The sequence below is a fragment of the Xiphias gladius genome, chromosome 19 (genome assembly GCF_016859285.1).
Source record: "Xiphias gladius isolate SHS-SW01 ecotype Sanya breed wild chromosome 19, ASM1685928v1, whole genome shotgun sequence".
In the NCBI taxonomy this organism is placed as follows: Eukaryota; Metazoa; Chordata; class Actinopteri; order Istiophoriformes; family Xiphiidae; genus Xiphias; species Xiphias gladius.
The window spans coordinates 3,568,954-3,581,549 of NC_053418.1; the positions used below are offsets into that span (position 1 = coordinate 3,568,954).

General features: G+C 42.6%; 1 protein-coding gene across 1 annotated transcript in view; it reads left to right on the forward strand.

Moving 5' to 3' along the window:
* The window catches only part of LOC120804901 (protein unc-13 homolog B-like), a 170,117-nt gene that overhangs the window by 123,046 nt on the left and 34,475 nt on the right, over nt 1-12,596 (forward strand). The window contains exons 23-29 of the mRNA XM_040154625.1: nt 5,438-5,506; nt 5,971-6,060; nt 6,686-6,814; nt 7,941-8,068; nt 8,181-8,266; nt 11,184-11,310; nt 11,880-11,976. Of these exons, the coding sequence (XP_040010559.1) occupies nt 5,438-5,506; nt 5,971-6,060; nt 6,686-6,814; nt 7,941-8,068; nt 8,181-8,266; nt 11,184-11,310; nt 11,880-11,976 (726 nt within the window). The remainder of the gene's footprint in view (nt 1-5,437; nt 5,507-5,970; nt 6,061-6,685; nt 6,815-7,940; nt 8,069-8,180; nt 8,267-11,183; nt 11,311-11,879; nt 11,977-12,596) is intronic.

Sequence of the window (12,596 nt, forward strand, 5' to 3'; positions counted from 1 at the left end):
GTGTGTGTGTGTGTGTGTGTGTGTGTGAGAGCAAGAGCAAGAGCAAGGAGAGTGGAGACATGCCAGCATCTCACATCTGGGGAGAGCTGCTGCAACAGTGAATTTTGCTGGTGAGAACAAACATTATTCACTGAGTTATTGTTGGTTGTTTTTAGCGTAAATTACTTCCCTTGAGAGTCGTTACTGGGCATGTACAGTGTGCTTCTTTTTGGCAATGCCCCTTAGCTGTTACACATATTCACACCTGAGAGGTCCCTAGTTGTCAGCCAGGGGCAGTACAGATGAAACTGCTGTTTTCATCTGTACTTGCCTCTTTCTGCCTTTACAAGTTGCGTAACTTTTTACAAGCTACTTTTATCAGGGAAAAAAAAAGCTGTCATAAATGTTCCCTGGTCATGAGCAAGTCCTGCTCTTTAAAAGTTAATTATTGAAAGTGCACTGAGGATTTAACCGACGATGATCACTTAGATTCATGTATTAGAGCCTAGAATGTTTTATCCACGATTTTGTGGGATCATGCCAAAATTTAGATGGGCTTTCATCACGGTCGCCTATTTTTGCTTTCTCACCTGTGCCCATTTGTGCTTTTCGTGACTTTCCTTGAATGTGGCTGTACCTAAGTGAGAGAAGAGGTGCAATAGCGGTCAGTGTCAATAATGACTAACTAGCTCAGGGCAATTTTGCTATGGAGAATCTAGAGAGGTGAAATTTACACTTAGGCTGCCTGCCAGCAGTCAGTTGCACGTGATGGTTTGTGCCGATTTATGCTGGAAATGTGCTTTAATTCCAAAGCTACCTTCCATTTTTGTGGATATTTACTTGGGTTTTTCCTGCTTTGAGCGACAGTTCCTCCTGGAGCAAAGCAATACATGCCGTCTCCTCCCCAGATAACTTCATTTCATCTGCCTTCAGCAACTTGTTGAAGGTACCTTTTATTAGCTCGTGGTGATTCTGCATCTGCTCCACTAGGAAAACAGAGAAGCTTTGGTGCTGAAACCAGTTCAGTCTCATGAGTCGTCGTGAGACCGAAACTTCTTTCAAAAGTAGAGAGAAAAGATATGATTTGATTATAATAACCACGCCCACAATAACATATTTCATCCCTATTTCCAATCGAGCGATAGATATCGCAAAATTACAAAAACAAATGTTTGGCTTGCTCTGAGCGCCGATGACTAATTAAGTAATGTCCCAAGATTTGGATGACTCTAGTACAAAAGCAAAAAGCAAGAAGAAAAAAGGCACAAAACAGCAATAATAATATAATGCAAAAACAAATGATCAATTAAAAAAAAAAAGGAGTCATCAATAGTAGCTGAATCAATTTTGCGTAATGAAAACCCCGAAAATACAAAACACAGCCTACTATAGGTTCATTTACTGTTGATGAAAACTGAGTTCAGCAGCTAACACAGGATCCCTCTAAGAAAAATGTACCTGAGGAGTTGAATCCAAAAACACTGAAGTTCAGCTCCAAATGATCGTCACCATTTTCCCTTCTCTTTTCCTTCAGGCTACGTTACTTAATTGCTGGGTGAAGCCTTCAGGCCCATAATATTAATTATTCCCTATTTAAAAAGAAATTTATCGCCCATCTAATGAATTGGAACATATGCCAAATGTTTTATGATCGCATAAATTGTGGAGGACATAGTGATTCATGAAGTCCAGGATGGGGAAAGGAAATAACTTGCCCCTCACCGTGTGGGGAACAGGTAACAATGAAAAATGGAGCCATTCAATCCATTTTTACCCATACTGTAATGATAGAGGATGTCTGTATGTGCGTGTGGTGGTAGAGGACAAGGAAGGCTTTGCTTTAGGGAAGGACGATGTGACAATGTGTTATTTTTAAAAGGTCAAAACTGAGCTCTTGTTTTTGTCTCAGGCTTTTTAGGTCAAAAGTCTGTGTGTGTGTGTGTGTGTGTGTGTGTGTGTGTGTGTGTGTGTGTGTGTGTGTGTGTGTGTGTGTTTGTTGCTGTGTTTCCATGAGACCGTGAAAGTGAGGACAGCTTTGGAAAGTGAGGACATTTCGTCTAGACCGCACTTCTTCTCCGAGGGTTTGGACTTGATTTCAGAGTTAAGATGGAGCTGTGAGGATTAGTTTAAAGGGCAAGGCTGGAGAGCGTCTACATTGTTAAGTCAACAACATCCCCTACAAGACCAATCTGACAATGGTTTGGTCCGTCTCAATACATGACCTCTGTAGCCTGTCTGTAGCTCTCAGCTCCAGCTCTATGGTTCCTATTGAGCATGTAAAGGTTAGGGCACAGATATACAGTATAAGCAAGACTAAGAATATACAGTCATGCGAGGTATACCTAGGGGCTGCAGTGCGGTCAGACCACAGGCAAATCAGATTTGCTTCTCAAATCAGATCTGTTATTTGCAAGTGATCGGATCAGATTTGTATCCAGGCGTCACCAGCCTATCTGCATGGGTTGCTGTAGTAACGACGTTGGCGCCAGTAGCTACGTAGCTACCGTCACTCTGTTTTTTTACCCCTAACAAAGAAGCAGGAGCGCAATTGACTGATATGCAGCAGGGTACTTTATTCCATAAGCTGACATTTTATATATTTATTACATTTATTTATTATAATTGCCTTTTTTACACAGGCTAGATGGCACATCCGGTGTCTCTGATATATGATGGGATTTGTTTTAGTCTTTAAGCACTGAAGAAGGCATGCTTGTGCTGCAATGTCAGCTTGTGGAATAAAGTCTGCAGAGCTCTTTTTGTTGCTTTCATGCTTATGTGCTGCCTGCAGTCCTTAGAATTCATCCTCTGGGAAACATGAACGTCTGCACAAAATTTCATAGAAGTCCATCCAACCGTTGTTCCAAAAAAACAACATTTCTGTATGCATATCATTGTGGAAGGCAGTGTTCTGCTACATGCAATGCAAAAAATATATGAAGGGATACATCAGCCGGTGCAACAGTGTGACTCACTGATGTGATTCAATGGTTTTTACCCAATGATGGAGGCTTTTCATACAGACAAAATTTGTTAGTCATATAAATTCATTGTTGGTTTTGGTTTTTTCAGAGGGTTTGTTGACAATAAAAAAAAAATTTTTTATTACTAGCCTACAACTTTAAGGTGTTTCTGCTTCCCTCTCTGCCATGACTCAGAAAGCTATAACACATTTTCTGTGTTTCTGCCTTCTCTCACATAATAACTAACACTGTTTGCACCGTTCCTGCCGCCGTGGGACGCACAGACAGACGCAAGCAAAACGAGAGATGAAAGACTCTTTCAGGGGGTTGATTGGAATTTGGCAATTTCTTATCGATCCTTAGTGCCAGGTAATGTTGGCAATTGCTCATACTGTCATCCAGAGATAAAAACAAAGGGAAACCCTTTCCAGTATACTAACAACGCACAAGCTAATTGCCATGTAACCATGACAGGCTACTTTTCTAAGGACTGAAATACTGAGGCCTGACAGATATCCAGAGAAACTTTTTAACTGTAATACAATCAAAATGCACCATTTTGGGATTCACTAGTGTCATCAGCTATTATGTTTTTTCAATTTTTTAGAGAGTAACTAGTTAGGACTTTTCAGTGAGGCTGGAAACCCCTGCTTCTCTTTCTTCTCCCCCCTCGTTTTCTCTGTCAGACTAAACTCATTTTATCTCCTCAGTTTGTCTGCCGTCGTGTCGTGACTCCCACTATTCCAGAGGACCCCTCTCTCTCTCCCTCCCAGTTTCCGGTTGCTTTATTGGCATGACATGTAGATAGATTTGTGTTGCCAAAGCACAGGAAGGAAAATAGTGGATAGATGAAAACAATCAGCGACGGGGATACCGGTACCGGCTGTAGCCTCGGCGAAGGAGCTGGTTGGCCATTGCACATAGCGTGGCTCCTGGCCGTGTGTCTCCATGTCTTTCAAGCAAGACACTGAGCCCGAGTTGCTCCCAAATGAGCAGGCCTTGCACATGAATGTGGAAGTCACTGCTGAAATGAAACATATATGAAGAGTTGTGAAAAGTTAACATTAGGTTTAGTTCTCGAGATATCAGTCCTGGTTCATTCGGCAACGATTGCGTTTGCCGGTGGTACTGTAACGGCAGGTGTATTTTCATAATTCAGGTCCCACAGTTCAATTCCAATTGCACAATACTCTAGCAGCTACTTGAAATGCAACAGAGGAACAACAACTGGTGTGTCTGTCCAAAGTGCAGCCAAACAAACCTTAGTCAAACACTGTGAACAGTGCCATCTGGCATGTTAATACTCAGCTTAGGGATTGACAGCCGTCTTCCGTATGATCTAAAATATGCACGACCTGCTTCGTTTGTCGTCCACATCTAGTCTATCCCGTTAATCCATTGTGAATCGGTGAGCAGTTTGAATCAGTAACAATGAAAACCAGAATATACTGTAGAACAGCAATTACGTAATGCATATACGCTGAATGGCTTTCACATACAAAATGACAACGGAGATACGTTTACGTTCAGTGTTTTCACATCCAAAAACTTTACCGACCGTCCAGAAGTAGGAGTCATGTGAAACCAACAGCGTGAACGTGCGTCCTTGTGCGTGTGTGTGTGTGCGTGTGTGTGCGTGTGTGTGTGTGTGTGTGTGTGTGTGTGTGTGTGTGTGTGTGTGTGTGTGTGTGTGTGTGTGCGCACAATACGATCAAAAAAGAGGCCCAATCATAAAAACATTGCTCCAAAGCGCTCCTAGTGGTCAGTAACTTGACAGGGCACCTTTGGGGTGGTCATGAAGATGGAGAAACGGTTATATTAAAGGAAGTCTGTATTTATTTAGATGTATCGCTTTAAAACCGCAGATCGTTTTTTGACCTCACGGGGTCTTTATCAGGGGGAAATAGTCGTTGAATGGCTATTTTTAAAAATTGCGCACTGGAAAATACGCAAAAATGGGGTTTGATATAATCTTGAGGATTATAACTCACAATATATCATGTGTATCCTATCATCAAGTGATGTGTTCGTAAATTGGACACACACGTGTATAAATTTTATACACTTAACTTTAATGAAAGTTAGGTCAGTAATCATTATAGGTTGACAGATCATTTGTCATCTGCCCTTTCTTGCTTTGTGGTAGCATGTAACCAGCTATCCATTCTCTGCTTTTCATCATCAGCAAGGGGCATGAAGTGCGAACCTGCTTTTCCAAACTAAAGTATACTCGTGTAGCCTCGAATGGTTTTGTATTTTGCACATCTGCAGAAAAAGAGTCTCTGTTTTGATGAATTTCTCAGACAAAACATTTCTTTTTCTCTGCACCATTTCAGTCCTCCCTCGTGTTCTCTATGGTGCTGGGCTACACGCATGCTCAGACAGAGACAGACACATTCAGACACTAACAGGCTGCAAATTGCCCTTGCCTGTGTCTGAACGAATGCAAGAATCTGAGCAAAGTCTCTTTCCACTTTCTTTTCTCTTTCCAACAGAGAGATCGTTTTGTGAAGCTCCTGGATCAGCTGCACAACTCCCTGCGTATAGACCTCTCCATGTACAGAGTGAGTCTCCACTTTCGGTTATTCTTTTCTTCTTTTCTTCACCATACACAGACATACTGTGTGGCTCCAGGCCCTCCCAGTGACATGAAAGTCTGCCCCCATTCATTCACGAAAAAAGCAATGTCGTGGATAGATATAAATCTGAATACAAGAAGTCAGCATGAACTGTTAACTTATTACTTACTTACTTCTGTGCAAAACTGAAAACCTTTGTCATCAACAAATATTTTACCATCTTCTGTCGTCATTTTGCTTTATTTCCTGCAATATGCCCTCGATGTTAAATTGCTCTCTTCACAGCTGCTCAGTGGTTTCAGTCTCAATTGTCTCTTGAGTTTATTTGGGGTCGCAGCAGGTTTTCCATATGGCTTTTTTCTCAGGATGATGTTCCTCATTATCACTGTTTGCTTGTAGTAAGTTGTGTGTGTGTGTGTGTGTGTGTGTGTGTGTTTGTTTGTCTGCAGAACAACTTCCCAGCCAGCAGCAAGGCTCGCCTCCATGACCTCAAGTCAACCGTGGATCTTCTCACCAGCATCACCTTCTTCAGAATGAAGGTAGAAACAGAATATCAGCTCATTAAGTAACCAAATCATGAAACCAAACACCGGACACACGCAACACCGTGGGACTGACTTCACTACAGAGGACAACATGTATTTTCGAAACCTGGCTTTCTTATACTGTGTTGTTATGTTGAAAAAACCTTTGAGACTTATTGAGACAATATCATGTAGTAAGATTGTCATACATTGAACTTCCACATTTATTATTATTACATAACCCGGCGTCTCCAGTCAACTGTCACCGCACGATGCCCAGAATTGTCAGTAAAAGAGCGAACACACACACACGCGCAGAGTTGAGCTGCAGTGTCACAGGATTGATTGCAGCCTCTGACTAATGTCTCTCAGTGTGAGCTTGGGTTGTCGAGGTCAGGTTAACAGGTATGTGTGTTAAGGTTTATGTATCCACCATATATCTTACGTAACCATTTATATGTGTGAGATTTTTGTGTTTTTTCTCTGTTTTGACTTTTCATGGTTCTTCGATCATGGAGAGAAAATTGTATGACCTTCAGGCTTAGAAAAAAAAAATCAGCATGAATGCACGAATGTCTCTGTGTTTGTGTTCAAGTTATGTCTGACATGCGTACCCACTCCAATGTCTGGTCTTGCGCAGGTCCTGGAACTGCAGAGTCCTCCCAGGGCTGCCAATGTGGTGCGGGACTGCGTCAAGGCCTGCCTGAACTCCACCTACGAGTACATCTTCAACAACTGCCTGGAGCTCTTCAACCGTCAGTTCCAGCCCGCCGTCCAACCAGTGAGTTGCTGATCCTCGATACGTTCTGAGCTTCTTCGGGACATCTTTAGTTCTCGATCTTTTTTTTCTCACACCACGGGAATTTTATCATGTGATAGTCAGAGACCAGAAGCTGTCATTGCTTTGACGTTCTTGGAGCGAGGAGCATAGCTTCACAATTCTGCCTCAGCAATGGTATTTTGAATATGGCAATGAGGCTGTAGTCAACTTGAGTTAATCAGGGACAATTTTTGAAAAAGTCACGTCCACCATTTAGAAGTAAATCCTGAGCTACCATACTCTATATAAATACATAGATAATATGCTACATTTAATGTTTTGTACCAACCATTTCATCTTTTTCAGGCTGCAAACTTCTTTGGGTCATTTAATGACACAGAACACTTTCAGCGTCCTGGAGTGGTTCCCTGTCAAAGCCCTTGTCCCGTTTAAGCTACATAAATCCCAAAAAAAAAAGGGGGGATCTAGATCTCACTTCTTGCTTCGCCTCCTCCAAATGCTCATATTAATCTGTACTGTCAAATACAGCACATGCTGGCTCAGCCCTAATTGATGCACCAATGAACTGAGTGTCCATCAGCCAAAGCATTATCTCCAGATATTTTTAACCATGTCCAGGAAGATTCATGTCTTAATGTGTCTAAACCCATTAACCCAGTCTGCTGTTTGGTATAAATGACCAGTTCTTTGCATGGTAATCACAAAAAGTCTCCTTTTCATTTTTATGGAGTTTGCGGAACCTTTTCACATAAACGTGGAGGGAGAATTTAGTGAAGTGAAATCTGGAAGAATAATATTTTAATCCTTGTAAATTATTCACTTGAGATGATTCCTTGAAATCACAACTGTTCAGCACGATAACTTGTTTTTGTTCGGCGATGACACTTATTTCACTACAGTATGTTTTTCTTTTTGCAAGTTCCGGACATCTGGCAGCCAAATTCTTACATCCTTTCATCTTCAGCCTTTTTTTTTTTTCATCTTGCAGCCTGAACCAGAGAATAAGAAGAAGAAGAAGAAGAAGGAAAAAGAGGAAGGAAAAGAGAAACAAGACGATGACGAGGAAGAAGAAGATGAGGAGGAAGAAGAGGAGGAGGAGGAGGAGGAGGAGAAGAAGGAGGAGAGCCTGCCGGAGGAACAGGGCCCGAGTATTCAGAATCTGGACTTCTGGCCCAAACTCATCACACTCATCGTCTCCATCATTGAGGAAGACAAGAACTCGTACACACCCATCATTAACCAGTCAGTACTGAGTTTTGTTCCGTGTCGGTTACCTTTTACTTGGCGTATGGTGGTCCTCAAATGAGCAGCGCCGACGGTGAAAATGGAACTCTGACTCTTTCCTCCCTTACAGGTTTCCTCAGGAACTCAATGTTGGCAAAGTCAGCACTGAGGTCATGTGGACGCTGTTCGCTCAGGACATGAAATATGCCCTGGAGGGTAAGACTGTGTGTGTCTGTGTACAGCGTTTGTGTGTGTCCGTGTGTGTAAGAGAGCCAAAGAAAGGCAGTGTTGCCTCTCTCCTTCACTCCATCAACCCCTCATTCTCCATTTGCCATCTTCTCTTTCAGTTTTGGATAAAATTGATCACTATCGCTGGAACAATGGTGAGATCGATCACCGCCGTTGACGAGACACAGTCAGAAGAGCCAGTAGAGAGGCGGCTGCTGTAGTGTTGGTGGTTTTTCTGTGTTGGGTAACAGGATAGGGTTGGAGAGTCCAAGCTGTAGTCTGACATCTTCTGAGACCCAACCTGGAAAAACAGGCATATTTAGTAAATCTAAGAAAAAAAGAAAAAAGTACAGATGGTTGAAAGGCCGTGGAGCTTTTTTTCTCCTTTTCTTTATCTAAAGAAGCGTTTTGATCTTCTCTCGGCAACACCCTACATGAGGTTCATACCTCTGAGCTGCCCTGCACAACCACCAGTCCCTTGGCACCCGGGCAGCTCAGCCAGAGCGAATGTGGAATTTAATTCCCTGTTCAAAGGCACTTTGACAGCACGTTGGTGTGGAAGGAGAATCAAGCTCCTCTTTCAGACCATCAAATAAAATGTTTTTCATTTATACATTATGATCGATTTTCCCCCGGCGCCCTCCGTGTAACAAATTTATGCTCTCATTAAACGGTAAGGTACTTTCAAGATGTACTGTATGCGCACAACCTGCTGATTCCAGGTATTGAGCCATCAACATCAGATGACTTTGCCACTTTTGCAACGTCTTTTTGAAAGTCCCTCTGTCTCAATCGAAACCTGCTTAGCTCCTCAATATTCTGGCTTTTGACTGTGTCTGGTTTTAGGCTTGAAACTGTAGAAACTATAGTATCCTGGAACCTTGTCTGGCTCACTGAGGTATGCAAAACTCATTTAGTTTTAGATTTTAGATGATTTTTTTTTTTTTTTTGAGTTGTAATGAAAAGTCTTCTTGCAGTAGAATCCTAAAACCTGATTTCTGTAGGTGAGTCAGCACTTTAGTTCAAATCATAAATTCAATCTTTGACAAGTTCTTCAGGAGACTGATCTCATCTCTAGACTATTTTTTCTGTGTCTAGTCTTCCTTCCAACTCCCCTAGAGTTTGTACTTTTTTGTGATTTTTTTTTTTTCCACCTCTAAAGCCTTTCTCATCACAGTGGTTGCTTTCTCTAACTTGCTTTTCTTGTTTTCTCTGGCTTCTTATTGGTTGTTCTCGTAACTCTGTTGCCATCTCAGCTCCCATCAAATTTCGCATCCGCGGGGTTGATTTCTACGCTGGTAAGACTGTGTGTGTGTGTGTGTGTGTGTGTGTGTGTGTGTGTGTGTGTGTGTGTGTGTGTGTGTGTGTGTGTGTGTGTGTGTGTGTGAGGGAGAGAGAGTGATGATTTTTAATTAGCCTTCTATAGCAGGGTTTCACAACCCTCGTTGCGCAATGGTGTTTACATGCCTGTCCGCAAATAATGTAAATTTTGATTCAGGCGTTGTCTCTCTCCCACTCAGTCGGCGAGTGTGAAAACAACACTAGGAAACCGAGATCTAATTTTATTTGTCCTGTACTTCATTCTGGTTGCTTAGTAAATAAAAATAATGATAATGGTGCAGATGCATGTGCTGCTGATTGCTGAGAGGTGGTGATGACAGACCTGCGTTGATTAAAAATCAGATTATTGACGTCAGGGTGAGACATCAGAAAGTGGTGTGGAAAGATGCCGCATAGACAGTCTTCGCCAAGTTCGAGCCACTTACCGCAAAAATCATTCTTTTGGCTGAATCGTATGTTTCCTGGCCAACGGTTGGCAAATGGCCCGTGGCCCGGTACTGGTCGCCCTGGTCATGCGACCCAGGAGCCGGGAACATCTGATCCACAGGGAATTTTAGTTTCATGACAACAGATGTGGAAAGAATGTGACAATGTAAAAGGTGTCGCTCGCCGCGATGAACCTAAAGAATCTGCAGCTCCCCTCGACTTTAGAGAACATCGTAGTGAGTTTCAGCTCGTGGTTTGGCTGTCTGACCCACAACTTGGCTGTTCTGGCTCACTCTCACTGCCCTCAGGGCGTCTTCACCCGGCCACAGCAGGCCCCTTTTTTTTCAGTCTTTGGCTTTTAAAAACCCACTGTCCGCTACCCGCTCAGCAGCAAACATCGGAATGACACAGGCAGAGACCAGCTGGTGAGCACATTGGAGCATTTATCAGCCGAGGAGTCAGATATTTCCCTCAGGGGTTGGCAGGGATGAAAAGCGGAGCTCAAAGCGACTGAATATTGGATTTACATTCATCAGGTGGCCAGACACACAACTCCAAATAATGTTGCTCCGTAACCTGGATGTGTAAATAAACAACTGTTTGCTAATAGGTTCATCGTATCAACTTAAACCGCGATGTTCCATTGGTCATTATTTACGATTGCTATCGTCAGACATGGGTAGGAAACTGTAAGTACACCCACAAGCTTGGATCTGTAAAAGCAGATAGAAGCCCAACCATATCTCTTACTTCCATATCTTCTCCTTTGATGTCCCACAGTAAATATGGTCTTATCTGTGCAGTGGAAATACATTAGCAGCTTTCCCTTCTCGGTGCTTTTCTAAGATACAAAATCATTTCTAGGACTACTGACAGAGATGTTTTGTTGCAACCAGTAGCTCAACCAGTACCACGATCTTGGTATGGTAAATGGAAAAGATTCGTGGGTACAAACGAACATGCCCACAAACTTTTACTAGAAATCTTACCATAGAAACAGTATAAACAGTTACAGTATTAAGTCTCCACCAAGAGACTGTAAAACTGCAGTCGCTGTAACAAACCTCCAGCGCGCGGGCATCTGTGTTTATTTGTGCGTCTCTGTGTGTGTTTGTGCCTGCGGTTGTCATTTTTACAGAACACGAGAAGCATAAGCTCTGTAAGACCGCCGACTACATGAACCTGCACTTCAAGGTCAAGTGGCTCTACAACGAGTATGTTAAGGACCTGCCCGCCTTCACAGACACTGTGCCTGAGTACCCGGCGTAAGTCACACACACACACACACACGTTTTTTTCCCCCCACTTTCGCTGACTCGTCCAGACAGACGGGAGCTCATCCTCAGTGATAGTTTCTGCCCGTTGTTGGTTTCACACTAATGGACACACACACCCAACCGCCTTCACACTCTACGCAGCACTCCTGACCAGATGTGGACACTGGGGGAAGGGGTGACAGGGCTTAGATAATAATATTGATAACACATTTTATTTCTGCAGCAGCTTTCTAAACAAAGTTACAAGGCGATTTACGTGGGCAAGACATTTCAAACAGCGGTAACGATTCAGAGATTCATAAAAGATGAGAAACAGAGAAGACGTATTAGAACTGGAGAAATAACAAAGGAATTTTTTTTGAAAAGGTGATTTTAAATCATCTTTCTGACTCAGCAAGCTTCAGAACTAAACAACCAAACATCTTTGCTCTTTATCAGAGCAACACTAATTTCAATAAACTAGTCCCATACTGTCTCTCATGTTTCACGAATGAACTTAATTCCTCACCACAGAGATGGTTGGTAACACTTTTGCTTGTCTCTTGTTACTGCTGCAGCTGGTTCCTGCAGTTTGTCCTGGCCTGGCTGGCTGAGAACGAGGAGGTGTCGATGGAGTTCATGCATGGGGCGCTGGAGAGAGACAAGAGAGAAGGGGTGAGTCGAAGAGGCGAGAATGTGGAGGGGCTTGGGGTTGGAAAAACTATTCCATGGTCAGAAAGTTTTCAGTTCAGCACGAATCTGTTCTCTATTACTCAGGACTCAGATATGACAGGATCTCATCGGTCCTTGCTTTGACTGTTTCTTTTTAAAAAAAATCCCAGTGAAAAGGAGGTTTTAAAAATTCCATTTGCAGCACAGGCTGTAGTTTAACAACTTATTGGGAGTCTAAGCCATGGTCTTAACTAGGAATTGAACCATAATGCTTTTTTGTCCTGCAGCTCTGATTCTGAACTTTTCTTTTTTTTTTTTTTTTTTTTTTTAATGTTAAAATGGTCTGCGTCTTGGTGTTTCTAAGCAACATATCACAGCTGTCACTTACCTCTGGTTCCCTGTGTGCCACCGAGGAACACAAAGCTACAAACAGCTGCTATTCTCACGGAATCAGAAACGTAGTAATGAAAAACCAACAAGTCTGAAAACTTGCCAATTTCATCATGCTCTAAGTCAAATGTTGCTATGGAGTTGGTTAGCTATGGGCTACAACCTGGGCCGTATTTTTGCAGCCTATGTTTGCTTACACTATGGTAAATTGCCACCGTTAAAAGTAATCAGCT